Genomic DNA, 24,043 nt, shown 5'->3' on the forward strand with positions numbered 1-24,043 from the left:
TCCTGCCCTCCATGAACCATTTTAGTCTTTTCTTATGGCACAGAAAAATTAAGATAGTCTGCAGAGGGAAGGGTGGGGGTTCTGCAAAAAAAAAGCTTGTTTATTTTGTGAAAGAACAGACCACAAGAAAGAATAGCAGCATGGTAATTTTTTTCAGCAGAATTTTCAGCAGAAAGGTAATTTTTTATTGTCAGTCACTGTAAACATTACATTTTTTTTTTAAAAAAACCCAGATACAGACAGGATTTTATTTTTTAAAATTCCAGCAGTCAGTTCCTAAACTAGAGAGAAAAGTTTGTTCTGTGCAAATTATCCTTAAAAATAGTTGCACCAGGCCCTTGCAATGCTTCTCCCAATTAGGAGAAAATTCCAGAAACCCCCCCCCCCACCCAACCCCATGGATTTGAATATTGAACCTGCACTGTCCTTCCTAACAATCAGAAATATGAGGTCAAGGTGTCCCCCAAGTCCCATATGCAAAATTATAGCTATTTGTTTCTCAAATAATCACCTAATAGACACAGTGGTGTATATCCAACCATCTGAAAACTTTGTGGATCAGGACTCGTTTGCTTCCCCCTCCTGCTGCAGCCCATTGAGTTCCCTAAACTTTTGTTCCAAATGGACTGCAGACCTTCAGGTACAATAAAGGAGGCAAAGTGAGGGGTTGCAGTAGAGGGGGCAATTGCCACTTCCTTCTTCCACAAATAGATATACTGTTCTATCATTTGCAAAATTAATGGTTAGATACATGCCGAATATTCGGGACATTTTTCGCTCACTGGAATAACAATAGTTTTGTTCAGATGAATTGAAGTAGCAACAGAATACAGATAGTTTTTGCAGTCTTGTATGAATTTGGCTTGATGAAAAAGAATCTTGCATTGTAAAAGAACAGATTAAATGACATGACATGATTAAAATATGGAAGCTTTGTGTGAAAAAATTCCAATTCCCAGGGGGTGGAAATGCTACTAGAATACATCATGCTCACTTGCGTAAGCATGAGTTAGAAGCAGTTTTTTTTCAGTGCTGGAAGATTTTGGATGTCAATGTGAAATTTTCATTGGAAGCGATGGACCATCAGAATTCAATCCATTCTTGTAAAGCTTCTGTAGCAAATCTAACTGAGAATTAGAATAGCTGTGGTATGTCATTGGTGAGTCTAAACTTCAAGTTGATTCATTTGAAGGGAGATATGTCTGAAGAGAGGGAGTGAAGGGAAGAGCTGAGAACCTAAGCCCTTGCAGACAGCTGGCAAACAAAATAATGAATAACATGCCACTGGGGACCAGTTAATCTAACCTTATGAAAAGGTGCAAAGTATACAACTGGGAAAAATAACACCATATAATAATCAGTGTGCAATCATAGGCGGTAAAACCATATGCAGCTAGACAAATAAATGAGGTTCACCCCTGCTGCCATGTGATAAATCATTCCCAAAGAATTCAGTCTCTCTCCTTCCTGCAAAGAAAAAACAAATGACTGCAGGCACAAAGTCATAACTGCAATCCCCACAGCTGCTATTAAGTCACATGGGAGCAGGAGGGGAAAAAAAGAGAGACCGAGACAGCAGCAAGGTGGCAGGGGAACAAGGTGTCATGAAAAGTTAGGGTGAAATGTCAAAGCACTTAAATGGAACCTTGTGGACAATCACTGGGGCTTGGGGGAAAAAATGATATGACCAGTGTGGCTAGTATAGTGAGCAGTTGCTGCAGATCAAGGTGTTACATTTCAAACCAGTTTAGGCTTACTATCTTCTAACTTGGAAAATCCTATTTTTCCATATTCCAGATGTGAGCAGATAAACTGTAAATATTCATGTGCACATTTCACATGATCCAAAGTATTTATTGTACTCTGAAACACCTCTGAAACTGAGCACTGGCTGATTCCAAATGAACTAAGTTCTATAATTAAGCAACAACTAGATTCATGAATGGGATCCAGGCGGGCAATTGCTGTGCTTGTCTCACTCTATCTGTTTATATGGGGAGTACAACTGAAGGCTTCATAAATCACATGCGCACACCCGGTGCAACGTGCACCCCCTGGCCCCCTTGTAGCTTTGCCTCTGGATCTTAAGCCAAAAGGCCGAGAAGCCTTGTTGCTACCTATGAATTCAGGTGCCAGGGTGAATCCACAGACCAGGATTTGAAACTGGGATTAAGCTGAAGTCTAGCATCCCAGTCAGGGCTGCTGAGAGCCATGAAGGACCTTGGACAAAGATTCCACTTGGGCCCGCACATGACCTTTATCCAATCAAATATCATGACAAAACAAATCACTTGGCTGGTGGTTAGCATGCATCTATGAAAGAATCCACATGTCCATCTGTGTGTCCATTTGTGGCAGGCATAGCTTATCAAAAAAATAGAAATCTCAAAATTTGCCACCAGTTTGCCACCAGTTCCACAGCCAAACTGAAAGGAATTTAAATAGCCTGGCCCAGGATGTCTCCAGACCCGTCCCACTCCCACCTCCCCATAATATTCATAGTGGAAGCTAAGCTAAATTCAAATTTTTGTTCCTCATTTATTACCACTAAGGCAAATTGACATTCTACTGTCATGTATGTAAAGGAGGGACATTACTTTCTACTACTTTGATAGATTACGGGGAAATATTAACTCTCCCCTTCTGCTTATAATATTAACAAAGGTTTGCTGCTGTGCATCCCAGGTTGCCAACCAGGATGGATGAAAAGAAGTTTAGACAAAGGCTGAAAAATAGGGGCAGGGGAAGAATTAGAAGTGTGGGTAGAGGAATGGCAGAACATGAAAAGAAGAGAGCACAATGAAGGAGGAGAAAAGTGGGGAAGGGAGAGAAATTAAGAAAAAGGCAACAAAAGCTTTTCCAGTTTTGCTACCACACACTAACAGCACTGTCCCTTTGCAAGATCTGAGTGGAACTTAAGGAGGTTTTATATGACCGAGGCATTGTAAGGTTTTGCCCTAGCAGAATTGGGCTTGATTGTCACATTGTATTACATTTTTAAGAAGAAACAACTTTGTGTGGAATATTTGGGTGCCAATCTAAGCAACCCTTCAACAATTGATCTCAGTATTAAAAAATCTTTATAACTGCTGTTTGTAGTCTGGAAGCTTGACACTACATTAATGTATTAATTTTGTACCCTGTCGAAGGCCATTTGGCTGAAATACATCTGTTTGTTAGTATCCGAAAAGTATCCTTTTAGACACTTCTGGGTACTGTAAGTGTTATTTTGTATGTACCGCATATACTCGCGTATAAGTCGACCCGCATATAAGTCGAGGCACCTAATTTTACCACAAAAAACTGGGAAAACTTATTGACTCGCGTATAAGTCGAGGGTGGGAAATGCAGCAGCTGTGGTAAATTTCAAAAATAAAAATAGATGCCAATAAAATTACAGCAATTGAGGCATCAGTAGGTTAAATGTTTTTGAATATTTATTTCAAAGAAAAACAATAAACTGACTCTGTAAGTGGAAAAGAGGGTCAACAAGAACAATATGGTATCAACAATAACTTTAAAAGTACAAAACCTTAAGCCTTCAACCAGCAACGGCAAGCTAAAACACTAAAGAGGTTTAAAAATCCTCCAAAACTGGATTCCTCATCATCATCATGTATATGCCCAAATGTAACCCAACTTAGATTTTTAAAAGAGGGATATTATCAGAAATGGAAAGGAAAAAAATCTACTATTAGCTTCCATTGAATAAAGCAATGGGGGATGGGGCATCCCCTTTGTGGGTCCAATAACTTTGGATCCCCTGACCCTAAACTTCTACCAGAAGCCTGGCTGGTATCATAAAGAGACTCTCCTGATGAGACCAGCCAGGTTTGGTGAAGTTTGGTTCAGAGGGTCCAAAGTTATGGACCCTCAAAAGGGTAGCCCCATCTACTAATAGCTCCCATTGAAAACAATGGGGAATGGGGGCACCTCATTTGGGGGTCCATAACTTTGGACCCCCTGAACCAAACATTACCAAACTTGGCTGGTATTATCAGGAGAGTCTTCTGAGGGTACCCTGAAATTTTGGTGCCCCTAGCATAACATCTGCGCCCCCTGCTGGCCGGCAAAGTAAAAACACACACAAACATTTAATGTCCCGCATATAAGTCGAGGGGAGCTTTTTCAGCATTAAAAATGTGCTGAAAAATTCGACCTATACATGAGTATATACGGTATGTGGTTTTGACATTTAGTAGTTGTACATAGTGGCCTTTAAACATTTTCTTGGCCATCTTAGTATTTAATTTTGGAACTAAAAGGAAATCATAAACTGCTGGAGATAATGACCTTGTCACAAGGATGCATCTTGTAAATGACTGTAGCTTGTTCTTACTGGTCTTCTCTTGCTCCAATGTTGGCTTGGCTGATGGGTTTAGCAGGATATGAGAAGCAAGGGTTTCCTTCCATCTCATAGTAAGCTTTGCAGAAGGCCTGACCAGTGAAGTTTGGGGCTGATAATGCTCAAGGTGTCTAGTGAGATATGGGGGCAAATGTCCGTCACAGCAAGATTTCTTTTATCTGGAGGCCCACTTTCACTTTTTATTCTGTCTGCGGCAAGCAAGACCACTTCTAGCATGACTTTTAATTTGCTTCACTGCCACAGTGGGCAGATTTGCCAGTGAGCACAGCTTTACGCAAGACATGTTCGCTCAGCCCACAGTCAACCTTTCCACTCCCCTGCGCTGCCACCCATGCTTTCCTCCTCATCCTCCTTGCCCATACACTTCCATGATGCCAGCTCCTTCCTGCTTCCCTAACTGCTCAAATTGATATATATCAATATATCGATATAATAATAACTGAGAGTTGACTTTTGGAAGCAATTGTATAATCAGGGGCTCTTTTTGTGTATCTTGTATACCTTTCATTTTATGTAGAGCAGAACTCAAGTAGGTTCTCTCCAAAAGGAATTTTTGAAAATACTGGACTTATTTGAGGTTCCATGTTATCTACTTTAACTCAGATAATTTTTGAACACTGAAAATTGCTCTATGGTTTGGTTTACGTTCAAGTGCAGATATAATATGGTGGACTCCTGAATAGGGTTACAACATTCAGAGTGTGCAATTTAACTTAGGATTGTATTGTTAGGACAGCAGAGTGAAATGCACCAGGTGATAAAGGAAATCTGGGAAATCTGGAAAAGGTGGGAAAGAATAACATACACCCTGGGAAAGTTTTGCCCTCTGTACAAAACTGCTCTGAGCTGTAAAATTGGGAGAAAAATTTTCTTCTCTGGAGTCTAAGGCAAAACATTTGAACTTTGAAAGTTGAAATTTGGAATACAGGAGAGTTTTTAAACAGTACTTTTTCATTATTTGTCTTCAAAAGAGCAGAATCCTTCAAGGGTTCCAGTTCCACCCTAGATGGCTCTGCCATAAGAAGTACCAGTGTTGTTGTATAAGAGAAATCAGGACAAAGTCTGATGCAGGCATTTCCCCTGATGTTTGCTCAGCTGGTGTTGCTCTCCTAATATAAAGAGGGACTGTGGCTCTTCCCTCACCTGCTGCTTTCAAGCTTTGAAAATGCTTGTTTCCCACACTGATTCAGTAGGCCTGTCATTTCTTTGAGGGCATGAATGGTTTTTTTGTTTGGCAGAGACAAAGCATTGTTTATATTTGTGTAGAAAACCTTTCTATGCTGAGCATTTGACCTGGGATACAACTCTCCATTTTTAAATGTTTCAGCTTTACCAATTTTGTACCTCATATGTGGTTTTCAGGGATAACACAAAATATTTTACTTCCTGAATAGTAAAATCCAAATAGAGCACCTCATTGTGGTAAAAATACAATGACAGTAAACTTATATAAATACAGAAGAAGAGCCCTGCTAAATCAGTGGTATATCTAGTCCAGCATCCAGCATCCTGTTACACACAGTGGCATAGAGGCCAGGGTGTTCCCCTGATGTTGCCTCCTGGCACTGGTAGTCAGAGGTGTACTGCCTCCTGGCACTGGTAGTCAGAGGTGACTGTGGAGGTTCCTTTTAGTCATCATAGCTGGTAGCCACTGACAGACCTGTCCTCAATTAATCTTTCTAACCCCCTTTTAAAACTGTTTGTACCTATGACCAACACTATATCCTCTGCCAGCAAATTCCACATTTTAATCATTTGTTGTCTAAAGAAGTGTTTCCTATAGTACAATCCCAATAGTACTCCCAAATCTGACACCTGCACCCTCTCTAATGATAACAGTTATACCATTTACTAACAGCAAAGTAACAGTATTATTTTAACTGGATCTAGAAGTTAAGAACATGTGGCTTCCATCAAAACATATAAGTTGAAGCACCTAATTTTACCACAAAAAACTGGGAAAACTTATTGACTCGCGTATAAGTCGAGGGTGGGAAATGCAGCAGCTACTGTTAAATTTCAAAAATAAAGATACCAATAAAATTACATTAATTGAGGCATCAGTAGGTTAAATGTTTTTGAATATTTATTTCAAAGAAAAACTGTAAGTGGAAAAGAGGGTCAATAAAAACAATATGGTCTCAACAATAACTTTAAAAGTACAAAAACCTTAGCTCAACCACCAACCAAGCTAAAACACAAGAGTTAAAATCCTTCAAAACTGGATTTTTGGTTAGGGGAGGAATGTTTATGTTAGCAGTACCAACATTTCAGAGTATCTTTAGGAGACCGTCCTGATGATACCACCCAGGTTTGGTGAAGTTTGGTTCAGAGGGTCCAAAGTTATGGACCCTCAAAATGTAGCCCCATCTACTATTAGCTTCCATTGGAAACAATGGGGGGTGGGAGCTGGCCTGTAGGGAGGCAGGAGGGGCAGGGTGCCCTGTTGCTGCGGTGCCCATCTGAGCCGCCTCCGAGCCTTGTCCCTGAGAGCCTGGGGAGGGAAGGAGGCAGCTTGATGGGCACCACATACCGCCCACGGGCACAGGGGGTCAAATGACCCCTGGGTCACCACAAGGAGGAGGGGGTTAGAGGCAATTTTGTGCCCCTCCTGCCAGTGCATTTGAAACCCCCCCCCCATTCCCATGGGCAGTACACCCCTGCTGACAATATTTGATTCTACTTTGTTTCTTACTTTTATATTCCAGTTCCCTATGATTATCAACATATCTTGTTTATGATTATGATCTATTACTTCCTGGTTGCTTGCATAAAAGTTTTCGGGTTTTTTCTCTTCAGCATCTGTAGTTGGGGAATAAACATGAATGATGATTATGTTAATAGGTTTACCATGAGATATAACTGGTATTATTTTGTCAGATTTTGCATTGTAGCCCCCTGATTTCTTATGCTACATCTTGTGTCACTGCAAGACTCCAGTTCATCTGTGTTCATAATTTTCATAAGCATCTTCTGTGATGCTTGAACACAGTTGTTTCCTGGATCTTCTTCCCGTTTGAATAGTTGTTCCTCAGACAACTGAGAACTGTACGGTGAACATGAGTACAATATGATTCTATTTTTGGCTATTTGATTATGTCACTCTGAATGTAGTGACATTCAGAGCAGCTCAAGAGAAATTTCCTAAAAGCATGCTTTTTTTTGCAACTGCTCCAATGTTTTTTAAAAGGCATCTTTCTTTCAGTGTAGTCCTAACTGAAACACTTATTGGGGTTATTACTCCAATAATTCAGTCACAATGATTTGTAGTTTAGGAAATCATTTTGGTGTTGGGCTCAGAATGCAACTGAAATGCTTTTTATTCCAGTAATAAAAAGCTCAAGCAAACCCAGACACCATAATTTTTCTTTGGGGTTACCCTGAACCTGGCCCTTTCCATCTGTTTATGCCAAGCAGAATTGGGCTGTCTTTTGAACAGAACGGTTGAGTGCCTTTCCCCATCAGTCACTAAAGAACCTGTAGGGAACAGAATTTGGAGGCTTCATGAGTTTAAGAGAGTAGGTTAGTACAGTCCAAGAGTAGGTTAGGTTAGTAGGTTAGTACAGCAGCTCTGACTGAAGGGTGATTTCTCCTAGCTCACAGTAGAAACTCCAGTCACCCAAAGGCTTGCTTCTTCATCAGCAGCCAACTGGTGCTATTGTTGGCCTGCTATCAGGTCATAGCAAAAATAAAATAATTTGATCTGCCTTTTTCAAGATGGCCGCTGCTTTGCTATGGTGAACAAGTTGTCATTCACCTCCGTCTTTCATCTGCCCAGTTTGTGTTCCTAGTTCAAGCACACTAATTTTATTAATTATTATTAATTTTCATGTATGTAGGAGGGTTTGTTTTTTCACTGTGTCTCTTCTATATCCAAAACTTCCTTTTTTCTAAACAGCTGCTGTTTCCTTTAAAAAAAAAAAGAATACTAGGCCTTTATTTGATAACTAAAAAAGAAATCTTCCATTTGCTGTGTGTTTGACAGATGAGGGCACACATCAATTGAATAATCCTTGCCAAGGAACACACCACTGTCCTATACTAGTACATATATAATGTTACTTGTTTTTTTAGTTCAGTTCTTTAAAGATAATTGGAGGGTTCAGTAATTTCTGGAATCATTTTCAATAGCATTTAGCAGAGGCAATGCCTGTATGGCCGCTTCTGTACGGACATGCTGGGGTGTGTGTCGGCGTATATGACGCCAACACCCGCCCGGGACCGTTCGCACGGTAAAGGCAGGGAAGTAGGCCGTCGCCCGATCAACGTATGTTCCTTGCGACCTTCCAGCGCATCGCACAGGCCAGGGGACACGCCCCCCTGCCCTGCGCGAGAGCTTTGGAGTCGCAGGGCAGGGGGGCGTGTCCCCAGGCCCGGGCGACGCACCAGAAGGTCGCAGAGAAGATACGTTGATCGGGAAAGGGGGGAATGGCGCCTTCCAGCCGCTGCCATTTGCACGGTAGTGGCTGGAAGCCGCTGTTTTAAAAAAACCTTGCTCAGGAAGCGAGGTGGGAAAATGGTGGCTTCGCGCCCTGGGGGGGGAGCGAGGGCGACATGGCTGCGATGCAGCTGTGCCCCCCATGCGAACAGCTCCCTGGGGACAGCGTTTTTGCCATCCCTAGGGCGCTGTAAATGGCCCGTGCGGAAAGGGCCTAAGTAAGGACATTGCTGCATGTTACACTGACCTCCTCTTTGGTAGATGACCCAAAGACATTGTGTCAGATGTGTGATGGGAGTTTTGAGCCTCCATTTTCAGCTTGTGAATGTGCTGCTTAGGTAAAAGAGGCTTCAACCTTGTCTGCTGCCATCTTTATGTCTTCAGAGCACCCTGTGGAGCTGCTGTTGGTTCTGTTCAAAAAATATCCAGACTTTGTATGTACCATGAAGCAAAGCTCTTTAAGAGACTTAAAAAAAGATTTGTCACTGAAAGGAGTTCAAACCATGGTGCTGGAGTATCAAAAGTATAAATATTTTTTAGGGAAACTGGAGGATGTGTAGCTCGCAAAACTAGTAGCCACAGATCTGTCTGCACCAATATACAGTTGGTTCATAGACAACCACAAGTATTTCAAGTTTTTCTCAGGTATTTTCTTGGTCAGAATTGAGAGAGCATGGCCATGATATGAGAATGCTATTTCCCCCCCTTGTTGAAAACACACTTGGCTCACTTTAATTCCAAGGCAGTCTGTGATTCTTGATGCCTAGTTGTAGAAAAGAATGGGCATTCCTTTTTATGCCCCAAAATACAACAACTTGGATTTTTGTAATTCTAAAATGCAGATCACCCAAACAGCAAATCAGGTAGTAACCTGTGTCAAACTACAGGTGGGATATCACTTGATTGCATGCTTCCTCATACAAAAATGTTACAGAAGCTTTGTAGAATTAGACGTAGATATTCTTGGAATGCCTTTCTTTTCCATTAGAGCATTTTTGTTTTCTTCATCCTCATTTTGCTTGTTTCATCAAATGGAAAAATAGAGCAGATCATAGGAGGGATTATTTGGCTGTCTTTCCTTATGTCTGAGCAAATGAATTACTCTCCTCACCTTGACAGCAAAGGTATAAATAGCTGTCAGGCAGTGTGCTTGAGTAATTTGACAGCTTGTGATGTAACTGATTTGTGAGTATGCCCATAGGCCTCCTAATGAATGGCTCCTGTGTCTGGGCACAGTGCACAAACAGTCACCATTTTTTTAAAAAAAAGTTGTGAAACCTGTCAAGAAGGTGAAGTCAGCTGAGGCCTCAGTTTTCCAGATTCTTCTGATTCTTATGATTACCTCCCGTCTCTTCAGTCCCAGTCGAGTTCCTGTATAGTTACACAATTTTGCACACATGGCTTTTAAAGCTCTTTAAACATCACCTGTGTAGATTTCTCTGCTGCAATTTAAGCAAAACTAAGCCCCAAGAAGGGCTGAAATGTGTAGGGTATTGTTTCAGACACTGCATTTGGTAACCCTTTTCTGCATCAGTATAGCACCTGTGTGTCAAAAAAGGTTCTGGGTCCCATTCAAGGATCCGTTCATACAAAGCATCAGTCAAGACTGTTGAATTTTGTTGTTACCAAAGGCAAGCTAATTCATTCTGGAATATGCTCCAGTTTTCCCCTGTGACTGTGCAATGCTGGGAAGGATCAGTAATGGTGGAAAAGCTGAAGTAAACTTGTCTTCCATTAGTGATCTTCTCACTGAGGACTCACTGATGATCTTCAAAGGAACTCCAGGGTGTATGTGTTCAGGATATCAGACTAGTATTTGGGAGCCTCAGGCAGCAATCCTGAGCAGATCTATTCAGAAGTAAGCCTCATTATTCAGTGGGGCTTAATCCCCAAAAGGATTGCAGCCTCAGCTACAGTTCACTGAGTGACCTGCATGTCTGTTTCTTTCCCTAACCTTTCTCACAGAGTTGTTGTGGGCATAAAACACAGCCGGTGAAGACTAAGGCTCCTTTCGCACAGGCAGAATAATGCACTTTCGGTCCACTTGCAAAATCCATTTGGAAACAATTGTGAAAGTGGATTGAAAGTGCATTATTCTGCATGTGCGGAAGGAGCCTCAGTTTGTAAGACTCACTTCATTCTTCTCTTTCTGAATTGCCAATAAGTAGGACAAGAACCTGCCCATATGTCATGGCTGATAATCTACCTTCTTTTCTTTTCCAGAGAAAATTAATTCTTGTGATCAAGAGAGGCAAAGTGCCTTGGAAGAGGCCAGACAGAACCCACGTGAAGGGATTGTCATACCTGAATGTGCTCCTGGAGGGTTGTACAAGCCAGTGCAATGCCATCAGTCCACAGGATATTGCTGGTGTGTTCTGGTAGATACAGGTCGTCCCTTACCTGGCACATCCACAAGGTAAGAAAAACTTTCTTTGATTTGCCCAAGTATGAAGTGAAAAAGAGGTTGTTTAAAAGTTCAGAACTGCTATATGTACCTGCTCTGTTCTCCCAGTCTAGTTTCAGAGTATCTTCCTGTTAGTGAACAGTATAAGTGCAGAGACAATATACTGTCATTTTTCCCAGAGAGGAGAAATAGACATTGTTGGGGTTTTTTTAATCCCTATGTTATATATTAAATGCAAATAGCATTAAGTTCTAAATTTGCCTGTGTCTAAACACTGATGGTATTACACAGTTTAAAGAACTCAATATGTACTTTCTGCCCAATTTAAGTTCTAATATAATTGGCTTAATACTAATTGTTTAAGCCTGGGCAGCTGACCGTTTTTAAGTATGAACATTTTAAGGAATTATACATATGAACTCTTCCCTTAGTTCTTAAGTGAATGATTGTACTTGGCAAAACATCTCTGAGTTTCCTTCTGTCTCTTGACTTAGGGTGGGATATCTTGTTCCATCTGCTGTGGCTATGATTTTAAAGAGAGGCTGGTGTGGGTGGGGAAAGGAACGTAGACTGATGTTAAATCATTTCCCCTTGCTTTACAAACATCATGACTCCCAAGTTGTTTTAGTTGTGCTGGTGGAAAGCAATTTTTTCAAATAATAGTTTTTATTGAAAGTTTATATTATTGCATCCATACACAACATAGTTTAGAAAATGTAATTAAAGAAATAGAAGAAAAGAAAAAAAACAAAAATAAAATAGTGAATATTTAACAATAATAATCGATTAAAATATACACGTTGGAAGGTTAGAGTGTGTAAATACACCCTATCCATCTGCAACATTCTACCTCTTGTCATATGTCAAACTAGTGAGTTATAATGAATATTATATCATCCTATTTGTTAGCTTAACAATACAGAAACAGGTAAAGCAGTGAAAAGGTTGAGAGACGTAATATTCCAACAGGAGATTCTTTTGTAAATTTAACAAGTACATCTTTTCTTTGATTTGTTACATTTATCGGTTAAGATATTCTAAATACGATTTCCAAACCATTTCAAATTTTTCTGGTATTTCTTAGTCTTTAAGTCAGTCTATTGAGTTCCATCGCTTCATGTAATTTATCTTCCCACTGAGATAAAGTCAGTCTTTCTTTCTTTTTCCAGTACTTCGCAATTTGGATTCTAGCTGTTGTTGTCACGTAAAGGAACAAGTTTTCATTTTGTTTAATTAGTTTGTTTTCTATCAGCCTCAACAAGAGAACCTCTGGTTTTAATGGGATCTTTGTTTTCAATATCTGGTTCATTACATCCACAATTTTCTCCCAAAAGAACTTTATCTTAGCACTCGTCCACCACATGTGGATAAATGTACCCCTATCTTTTCTGCATTTCCAACAACTGTAATCTGATTTTTTATCTATTTTTGCTAACCGAACTGATGTTAGGTACCATCTATTGAATAGTTTAACAAAATTTTCCTTTAAATTCATCAATAATGCAAATCTACTGTTCTTTTTCTAAATATTAATTACTCCATTCTTTTAATGTGATTTTTTTGCTATATCTTCTGCCCATTTGATCATCCCTTTCTTGACCACTTCTTGTTCTGTTCTTAGTTTCAAAAGTAATTATATATTTTGCTAATCAATTTTTTATTATTTTTTATTATTTCATCAAATTAATTTAATTTACTTTGGAAGTCAAATTGTTTTAGATTTTTTTTTAAGACTTCTTTCAATTGTTGGTGGGTAAACCATTGGCACTGGTTACCATTGTTTAATATTTCTTCTCTACTTTTAAGTTCGTATCCTTCTGGTGAATTCTTTAAAATTTCTGCATATGTATGCCAATTCCATTTTGAATTACATTCATTTATTTATTTATTTTTTTAATAGTTTTATTATATAACATACATTACATAGAATAAGAAACAATAGGAAACAATATACAGTTGTTAGTGAAATAAACATAGTTGTGTATCCTTGACCAATTCACCAACATACCTACATTGCTCTGTTTACTTTAATATTAATAAAATTAAAATTAACTCTTCCTAAGGTTTCCCTTTCAGAAATACACTAGTTTTATATCTGGCTTCCCCATCGAGTTGTTGGATCTGGAAAATTAAAAAAAGAAAACATCATATATCAAACAAGCATCAATCTACAAATCTATAATACTCCTCTAATAGTTTATCTTCTATTATCTCATAATATACATTTATGTTCAAGTTTTTATCTACATATATACATTAATTTTCTGTTAACATAATATTACTAAAAATTGAATTTTTACTTCCCTTTTCTCAAAAATAATAAATATACTTCTCCAAGTAGTCTGGAATTTATTCCATTGTGTATGTATTTTAACAATAACCGAAAATTTATCCAGTTCCATATACTCAGACAATGTCATCAACCAGTCTTCAATTGTCAATAATTGTATACTTTTCCAGTTTTTAGCAATTTTGATTCTAGCTGCAGTGGTCATATAGCAGAAGAGTTCTAAATACTGTTTAGGGATTTTTTTCAATCCTATCCCTAAAAGATATAATTCCGGGGTAAACTCCATTGATATGTCAAGTATCTGGGTTACCTTACTGTGTATCCCTTTCCAAAAATCTTTTATCTGGGGACATGTCCACCACATGTGCAGCATTGTCCCCTTTTCCTTATGACAACGCCAGCATTTTAGATTAGCGTCCTTAGTTATATATGCCATATTATATATAGTTATATATGCCATATTACATTCATTTATTTTTAATGCCTCTGCCCTGGACTGCCAATTGGGAATATGAGTATACAAAATTCACTTATATTTTGTCCAGATTTTCATTAAGGGATTTCTTATTTTGTAATCTTAAAATATTTTTCTATTTTTGCCTTCGTCATTGGCCAAAGGTAATCGTGCCAACCCTTGGGTAAATCATAACCTTCAAGGAGGAGTAATTTGCGGTTTTAAAGTGAAATCCACTCAAGTACTTAAGTCAAAATATTTGTTTCATAGTATAGCTGAATATCAGATACTCTTAGCCCTCTTTCTTTTTCATCGATCATGTTTATATATCCTATTCTCACCCTTTTTCCTTTCAAAATGTATTTGGTAAGTATTTTTTTCCAATTCTCTGGTACATTTTGAAAGAGGTACATTAATTTTGGCATAATATTTTGTTTAATAATGGCAATCCTTCCCAGGAATGATAACTGTATTTTTTTCAATTTTTCCATATTATAGTTAATTTTGTTTCATATTTTATTATAATTATTTTCAAATAAAGTGTAATTTTTCTCTCCTACAATGATCCCTAGATATTTAATTTTCTTCTCCACTTGAAATCCTTAAATCTCTTGCAATTTTTCTTTTTCTTTCTGTAATAATTTTTGTTAATATTTTAGTTTTTCCTTCATTAATTTTGAGGCCTGACACTTTGCCAAATTCCATTAATTTGTTCTTCATTTCACTGATGTTCAATGGGTCTTCTACAAAGAGCACAATATCATCAGGAAATGTTTTGTATCTGTAACTGAAATTTTTAATTTTGATGTCATTCCAAAGATTGTCTTTTAATTTTAATTTTAATTCAAGTTTTAATTTTAATTTGAGATTTTTCAGTTCTTTTGTTAGCTTTGTCTCTTTAGCTCTATTTTTCTTTTGACTACTCTTTCTTGTTCATAAAATACCACTCTTATATAAGGTATCCCATATGATATTCTCATCTTGAATTGAACCATTATTGAACTAAGTTCCCTTAGATTTGCTCCTGTTTAACCCATCAATTCTTTATTTTGAAAATCCAAGTTTTAATCATATAATGTTTAGGTTTATTTATCCTTCTTATTATATTCCAACAGATAGGATTATGATCTGATATATATCTTGGTAGGGAAGATATTTTCTGTGTTTGGGAAGTAAGTTGGCTTGAAGCCCATATCATGTCTATTCTTGTGTGGCTGAAGAGTACTGCATAAAATCTTTTAAGTTGTTATGGTTCTCTGGCCATACTTTCTTTGGTTTCAATGCCTCCATTAAATCAAAAAAAGTTTTTGGCAATGTTCAACCTTTTACAGTTGCCATCCCTTTCCTGTCCAGTTGTTGACAGTTCCATTGAAGTCTCCCAAGATGATTATATTTTCATTCATGTATTGTGTTGTTAGATTTAACAATTCTTTATAAAATTTGGCTTTCTTTTCATTTGGTGCGTAAATTACTAATGTTCTAACATCATTTACTGATATTTCCACTCCTATTTACCTTCCACCTTTATCTTCAATAACCTGTTTTGGGTTTAATTTTCTTTGACATATAAAGCTACTTCTCTCTTTTTCTTATCAATGGAGGAGTGGAAAAGCTGTCCTAGTCTGTCCTATTTCAAAAGTTTATAATTTTTATTTCTTACATGGGTTTCCTGGATACATATTAGATCTAAATTTAACTATTCCAAATATTTAATTGTTTTTCTTCTCTTGTTGGGGCTGTTTAGACCATTTACATTCATAGAAAGTAACTTATACATATTTATTAAATTGAAACATTTTAATGCAATGATTCAGTGAGAAAAAAATCTAAACCTTATATATACATCAGACATAACATCAAGTGGTGGGGGCAGGGGGTGGGTGAGAAAACAAATAAATATAATTATGACAAGCCTATTACAAATAATATAGTTTTTCTTTTATTATATAAATGTTTGTTGAATAGAACAGAAAAATAAGTATCAGCATTAGAGAAAGAATATCTAAAATAGAATGAGAATAGGAAGAAAGAGAAGAGAAGAATAAGGATAGATGAAAGTCCATTGAAAACTAAGAAGTTAAAGAAGCAAATACAGCACACACACACACACAAGAAATTGTGTTAAGAAAAATTCAGTAGAATAGAGTAAAGAATGAAATGTAAAATCCTAGTATCCTAGTATAGAATATTAAATATTAAATATTTCTTATGAAATTAGTCTACCCAAAATAACTTACATTGGGCCCTCCATTATCTCTTCTTAATGCTGGCGATATCTTGAAGGAAATCCTGTGCTTGCATGACTGTATCAATTGTTATTCTTTTGCTGTTCCATATAAAGTTTACTCTTTTTATTAAGCCCCATCTGAAAATATTTTTTGTTCTCAACCAGTTGATCAATGGTGAGTAGTCCTTCCGTTTTCTAAGAAGATGGTATGGGATTTCCTTTAGTACTATCACCTCTTGTTCATTGATCTTAAGTCTTTTTTTGTGTGTGTTTCATTAGTATTTCATCTCTTTTTTTTCCTGGTAAAAGCTACTATTATGTCTCTTGGAGTTCCTTTGTCATTTGTGTGTCTCATATTGGGCCTTTGTATCCTATCAGTATCATAGTCTATTTGTTCTTCGCTTATCCCCAAGAATTCTGCTAGAACACTATCCATCTTCCCTTTGAAGTCTTTTTCCCCCTCGTCTTTGTAGCCTCTTATTCGTCTGATGTTCTCTTTTTGTCTTAACTCCAACAGGGCCATCTGGTCGGCTACTTGTTCCCTTTGGTTCTTCATTATTTCTACTTTACTGTCAGTTACTGTTGCACTGTTGTTGACATGAATCAATTCCTGTTTAATGTCGTTTATAGATCCTTCCAGCTTTTTTACATGGCTTAGGTCTTTTTTTATTTCCTGCATTTTTCTTTCCATAAGTTTGAATCTGGAATATTTTATTCAGCCTATCTGTCGTTTCTTCTTGTCAAGCTATTGACTTCCCAATCAGCAGTTCCAGTTTGTTGTTAGAGTCTCCAGACCTTTCAGGGTTTTTACTGTTGCCTCCATTCTTGGATCTTGTCACCATCATTTCTTTCCACAGTCAGCTGATTTCATTACAGTCACCATAATTTTAGAGCTTTGCTTTTTGTAACTGGACCACTCCATCCTCATCTTCTGTTTATTGCTAGTTCCAGAAGCAAGTGTCACTTTCCTCCAGGTCAAATCTCGTTGTTTTCCTTCCATTGTTGTCTCTTCTAAATTAGCTCATTTGTTATTGTATCTCCTTCCGCTCTTCAAAGAACTCACAACGCTCCATGTAGCCCTCGTATGTAACAGTAAAGGTTCTGCTTATCTCTTGGAGAGTTCTTGCTTCTTGTGGCTCGCATATATTGGGGCTTCAACTTCCGGTTGCCCCTTTTATTCTTTGTTTCCAACAACACGGCTGCAGCTTCAGTTCACTGTCACAGTATCAATATCTTTTTTCTTCTGGTGTATGTATTATTCTTTATTTCTTGATAAGCGTAACTTCCTTTTCATCTTTCCGGTTCCCTTCCTTCTTGTGCAGAAGGTTAGTGGCTTTGCACAGCTATTTTTGGATTCGCTCCACTGGGCCAAAAATGGTGCTTTCCCCTGCCTCTGGTCTCCCCAAGAGAATGCCAGCTAGGCTAGGCGCCCTTGGAAGAAATGAGACAAGGGTATGTGATGGATTAGTTCTGCCTTTGAGCTTCCCCACTTGGGCTTCATCTGGGGAGAGTTTTGGGGTTTGCATTGGTCCCAAAAATAAATTTTAATCTTCCCAGCTGACCACATCTCGATTCGATGTGGCAGCTGTCTCGGAGTCTCACTGGAGGTGTAGAAATCAAAATTTTGTTGGGAAAATGAAGAAAACTTAAAGGGTTACATAAATACTCTATTTCTCTCCATATTGCTGCTCTTAAGATTTTCTTAGTTAATTGCTTAATTTAGCCCTATACAGCTGAGCAAAGAAATTCTGATTTACTTGTGTTTTTGAGAGAATTTGGAGAATTGTGGGGAACCCTAGAGGTCTTACAGAATGTCACAATCTGCCAATACATTGCTCAGTTCCAAACTGGACATATCCTTTTTAACATGTCACATGTGGGTTCCTGGACCTGATCCACTTCTCTGGAGCTAAATGGCTACTACAGGAAGTGTCATTTTAAAAGTCTATTTGGCTCAGGACCTCATAAGAACATAAGAACATAAGAACAAGCCAGCTGGATCAGACCAAAGTCCATCTAGTCCAGCTCTCTGCTACTCGCAGTGGCCCACCAGGTGCCTTTGGGAGCTCACATGTAGGATGTGAACGCAATGGCCTTCTGCGGCTGTTGCTCCCGATCACCTGGTCTGTTAAGGCATTTGCAATCTCAGATCAAAGAGGATCAAGATTGGTAGCCATAAATCGACTTCTCCTCCATAAATCTGTCCAAGCCCCTTTTAAAGCTATCCAGATTAGTGGCCATGACCACCTCCTGTGGCAGCATATTCCAAACACCAATCACACGTTGCGTGAAGAAGTGTTTCCTTTTATTAGTCCTAATTCTTCCCCCCAGCATTTTCAATGAATGCCCCCTGGTTCTAGTATTGTGAGAAAGAGATAAAAATTTCTCTCTGTCAACATTTTCTACCCCATGCATAATTTTGTAGACTTCAATCATATCCCCCCTTAGCCGCCTCCTCTCCAAACTAAAGAGTCCCAAGCGCTGCAGCCTCTCCTCATAGGGAAGGTGCTCCAGTCCCTCAATCATCCTTGTTGCCCTTCTCTGCACTTTTTCTATCTCCTCAATATCCTTTTTGAGATGCGGCGACCAGAACTGGACACAATTACTCCAAGTGCGGTCGCACCACTGCTTTATATAAGGGCATGACAATCTTTGCAGTTTTATTCTCAATTCCTTTTCTAATGATCCCCAGCATAGAGTTTGCCTTTTTCACAGCTGCCATGCATTGAGTTGACATTCCCATGGAACTATCAACTAAGACGCCTAAATCCCTTTCCTGGTCTGTGACTGATAGCACTGATCCCTGTAGCGTGTATGTGAAGTTTGGATTTTTTGCCCCTATGTGCATCACTTTACATTTTGCTACATTGAACTGCATTTGCCATTTCTGAGCCCACTCACCTAATTTATCAAGGTCCGCTTGGAGCTCTTCGCAATCCTTTGTGGTTCTCACCACCCTACATAATTTGGTATCATCTGCAAACTTGGCCACCACGCTACTTACCCCTACTTCCAGGTTATTTATGAATAGGTTAAAGAGCACTGGTCCCAAAACGGATCCTTGGGGGACACCACTCCCGACATCTCTCCATTGTGAGAACTTCCCATTTACACCCATTCTTTGTTTCCTGTTTCTCAACCAGTTTTTAATCCATAGGAGGACTTCCCCTCTTATTCCTTCATTGCTGAGTTTTCTCAACAGTCTCTGGTGAGGAACTTTGTCAAAAGCCCTTTGGAAATCCAAGTAGACAATGTCCACCGGTTCACCCCTGTCCACATGCCTGTTTACACCCTCAAAGAACTCTAGTAAGTTTGTAAGACAGGATTTGCCTCTGCAAAAGCCATGCTGACTCTTTCTCAGCAGGTCTTGCTTTTCTACATGTTTTATAATTTTATCTTTAATGATAGATTCTACTAATTTACCAGGCACAGATGTCAAACTGACTGGCCTGTAATTTCCCGGGTCCCCCCTAGATCCTTTCTTAAAGATTGGTGTGACATTGGCCATCTCCAGTCTTCAGGGATGGAGCCTGATTTCAGGGATAAGTTGCATATTAAAGTGAGAAGATCAGCAATTTCATGCTTGAGCTCTTTAAGAACTCTTGGGTGAATGCAATCTGGGCCAGGGGATTTGGTAACATTTAGTTTATCAATGGCTGCCAGAACTTCTTCCTTGTCTACCACTATCTTCGCTAGTTCCTCGGATTCGCCTCCTAAGAAGCTTGGTTCAGGTGCAGGAATGTTCCTCACCTCCTCTTGGGTGAAGACAGATGCAAAGAATTCATTCAGCTTCTCTGCAATCTCCCTGCCATCTTTTAGCACACCCTTTGTTCCTTTGTCATCTAACGGGCCTACTGCTTCCCTTGCTGGCTTCCTGCTTTTGATGTACTTGAAGAACTGTTTGTTGCTGGTCTTGATGTTCAAGGCCATGCGTTCCTCATAATCCTTTTTTTGCCTCCCTTACAGCTAACTTGCTTCTCTTTTGCCACCATTTGTGTTCCCTCTCATATTCTTCATCAGCCAAACTGGACTTCCATTTTCTAAAAGACATTTTCTTTTTTCTGATAATTTCCTCAACCTCTCTTGTTAACCATGGTGGCTTTCTTTTGGACTGGGTGCTGCCTTTTCTAACCTGTGGAACACATTCCAGCTGAGCTTTTATTACTGTGTTTTTAAATAACCTCCAAGCATCCTGGACAGTTTTGACTCTCTTTGATTTTCCTTTCAGCTTCCTGAGCACTATCCCCTCATCTTTGAGAAATTTCCCTTTCTGAAGGCTGAATGTAACTACCTTAGTAGTTGCCACTTGTTCACATGCTGAGATACTGAATCTGACAGCATTGTGGTCGCTGTTCCCTATCGGCTCAACAACACTGACTTCCTGCACCTGGACCTGGGTCCCATAGAATTAGATCTAGGATCACCTCTCCCTGGTTGGTTCCACAACCATCTGCTCCTAAGCCACAGTCATTTAGCATATCCAGGAATGCTCTCTCCTTACTATGACCTGAACATGCATTTTTCCAGTTTATATGGGGATAGTTAAAGTCACCCATTACCACTACATTTTTGTTTTTGTTGGCCTCTCTAATTTCTTTTTCCATCTCAGAATCCTCTTGTGCACTTTGGTCAGGGGGACGATAATATATTCCTAATATTAAACTGTCCTTCACACCTGGTATTGATATCCACAGTGATTCTGTAGGGGAACCAGCTCCCCTTGCATTGTCTATTTTATGTGATACTATGCTCTCTTTGATGTAAAGGGCAACTCCACCCCCAATGCGCCCTGTCCTATCCTTCCTATAGAGCCTGTAGCCTGGTATAACAGCATCCCACTGCTTCTCCTCATTCCACCATGTCTCTGTAATGCCCACTATATCAAAGTCCTCCTTCAAAACTCTGTACTCTAGCTCCCCCATTTTAGGTCGAATGCTTCTACTATTAGCATAGAGACACCTGTATACCCTGTCTCTGTCCTTAACCTGGGATTTATGTGCTTTACCCTCAAGTCTTTTGTAGACACTATCCCTTGTCACATGCACATTGCTATGATCCTCGCTTGTATGTGGTTGATTTAGAAAAACCTCTCTCTCTGTCTGCATCCCCATAGATACTGTATTCCAAACCGAAGTCACCTCAGCTCCTGTCGGCTTTCCCCCAGTGATCAGTTTAAAAGCTGTTCTGCCACCTTTTTAATGTTGAGCGCCAGCAGCCTGGTTCCTCTTTGGTTAAGATGAAGCCCGTCCCGTTTGTACAGGCCTACCTTGTCCCAAAAGGTTCCCCAGTTCCTGACAAATCTGAAACCCTCTGCCTTACACCACCTTCTCATCCACGCATTGAGACCCTGTATCTCCGCTTGCCTAGCTCGCCCTGCGCGTGGAACGGGTAGCATTTCTGAGAATGCCACCTTGGAGGTCCTGGACTTCAACCTGTTTCCTAGCAGCCTAAATTTAGCATCCAGAACCTCCCGGCTACATTTCCCAATGTTGTTGGTGCCAATGTGGACCACAACTGCTGACTCCACCCCAGCACTGTTTAAAAGCCTATCTAGACGAAGCGTGACATCCGCAACCTTCGCACCAGGCAGGCAAGTCACCATGCGGTCATCACGCCTCTCACAAACCCAACTCTCTACATTTCTAATGATCGAATCACCCACTACAAGGAGCCCCCCACCTCCCCAAGGGGTATCCTCAGTGCGAGAGGATAGCTGATCACCAGTTAAGGAAGGGATCCCATCTAAGGGAGCATCTTCCCCCACCTCAGACTGGAACCCTCCATCCCCAAGGCCTTCATTCTCCATGACATCTAAAGAGATGTCACCTTGGGAGTGGGACCCGGATGTTAGGTCCCTGAAAGCCTCGTCTGTCACCCTCTCTGCCTCTTTCAGCTTCTCCAGGTCTGCCACCTTGGCTTCAAGAGAACGTACACGTTCCTTGAGTGCCAGGAGCTCATTGCAGTGAGGGCACACCCATGACTTCTGTCCTTGTGGCAGATAGTCATACATGTGACACTCAGTGCAAAACACTGGAAAGCCCCCATCCCCCTGCTGGCTTTCTGCCTTCATATCTGATTTGTTTAGATATTTAAATATTAAGCTTTTAGTCACTGCCCCCCTGGAGCTATCTGCACGTACTATCTGTCAAATATGTCCTTATTAATTTAAAAAACAAAAAAATTAAATTAAAATTGTGGGCGCCGTTAGATTCAGCAGCCTTACAAGGAGAAAAAGAGATAACCCCTGTTAAAATACACTGTTTTAAAAGCTGTGGCTTTGAGAAAAGCCCTCCAAAATGAACACCAGCAGGTCACTCTGCTCTTCCTGGCCAAGTCTCTTCTGCTGCTACTCAGTGCAAGGGAGTGAAGGGATTTTGCCTTCCCTCCCATGTGCCAAAACATTGCGGGGGGGGGGGGGGGGGGGGAGATTTGCTCAAGTTCAGAGCTACATGTACAGTACTGTATGCCTGTATTACTCCAAAATGGGCATATAACTCCACTCAGGGCCATTTTGGATCAAGAAATTGCATGGGGGAAAGGCATGATGATTTTCCCTACAGCTGCTGTACTGCTGTGGATGAACTTTGCGCTTCCAGGTTTCATTCTTCTGCTTTTCCTACCCTAGCATTCCTATGTTCAATTCTTCTGCCCCATTTTGGGATACCTGTTCTAGCTTTGTATAGGTGGACTTAAACATGGACAGAAAAAATGCTACATGCAGGTGATAGGAATCTTAACACAGGAATAGATTCCAGGTGAATGTATACTTAAATGCAGAGGAAGAATGTAAGGGTCCTTGAACTTCATGTCTTAAGAATATATTGCTTACCTCTTCATTTTCTAGATATGAGACCCCTGTATGTGAAAGTGATGCCAGATCAAAGAGTTCAGAAATTGATGACCCATTCAAGGATAGAGAACTTCCAGGTCAGAATGAAGAAGAATCCTATTCTTCTTACTGGGACAATCTGTCTTGCTTCTCCCAAGATCGAAAGCTAAGATTAATAGGGGTGGGATGATGGTTGGGAGGTCACTAGGGACAATTAACCTGTGGATTTCAGGGTTTGTGCTCTAGCTTGGTTTAATATCTGTGCTCATGTTTGTGTTCTTATCACTATATTCCTCAACAATCCCAGAAAATATCTGTGAAGAGATCACTTTCCCCATCTCAATTTAAGTCTAAAATCAATAAACAATTTATCTGGACAGTGGAAAGCATTGTTTTATTGTTGACTGATTTGTCACCTGGCTCCCCTTGTTTCCACTATACCTTCCATTCATTCAAGAAATCTTGTATATACTCTTGTACTATGGAAAAATGTGGAAGATACAAATATGGCTGATAAATTATTCAAATATTCAATCCAGCCATGACTACTAGTTTCTAATGCTAGCTTACCCATTACTTATGTCCAATTGAAGGTAATCTAATATGTCCACTGAAAATGATCTGGTAATTACATGAAGTATCAGATATAAGAAAAGTCTCATCTTCCAGTATCTTTAGCATAGAAATAGCAGAGCTCAAACCACCATCACAGTCCATCTTACTTCATTGTAGACCTGGAATCCTATCCACTGGATCAGAAGGCTCCTTATCAGATTGAGTCAGTGATAATAAGCTATTATCTAAACACTGAACAGCTGCCAGCTGAGAAGTAAAAAAAATTATCCTTCTTATTTTGCTTACAAGTAAACTTGATATGACCCTAAAAGGCTTGCTCTTTTTTGGCCCATTGAATTAGAAAGTGCTTGAAAATGAAATAGCTGACTATTTCCTGTTTCCCTCCTCTTGTCATCCCTCATATTTTCACATTTCCCTGCTTCTTCTTCTCCTTCCCACCCACCCACCAACCTACTTTTT

The 24,043-nt window shown here is 39.5% G+C and overlaps 1 protein-coding gene across 3 annotated transcripts in view; it reads left to right on the top strand.

Annotated features, from left to right (window-relative positions):
* The window catches only part of SMOC1 (SPARC related modular calcium binding 1), a 118,082-nt gene that overhangs the window by 75,922 nt on the left and 18,117 nt on the right, over positions 1-24,043 (top strand). For all 3 annotated transcript variants that reach the window (XM_048485793.1, XM_048485792.1, XM_048485795.1), the window contains exons 8-9: positions 11,028-11,220; positions 23,024-23,106. In XM_048485793.1, the coding sequence (XP_048341750.1) occupies positions 11,028-11,220; positions 23,024-23,106 (276 nt within the window). The remainder of the gene's footprint in view (positions 1-11,027; positions 11,221-23,023; positions 23,107-24,043) is intronic.

Source organism: Sphaerodactylus townsendi, linkage group LG02 (genome assembly GCF_021028975.2).
Source record: "Sphaerodactylus townsendi isolate TG3544 linkage group LG02, MPM_Stown_v2.3, whole genome shotgun sequence".
NCBI lineage: Eukaryota > Metazoa > Chordata > Lepidosauria > Squamata > Sphaerodactylidae > Sphaerodactylus > Sphaerodactylus townsendi.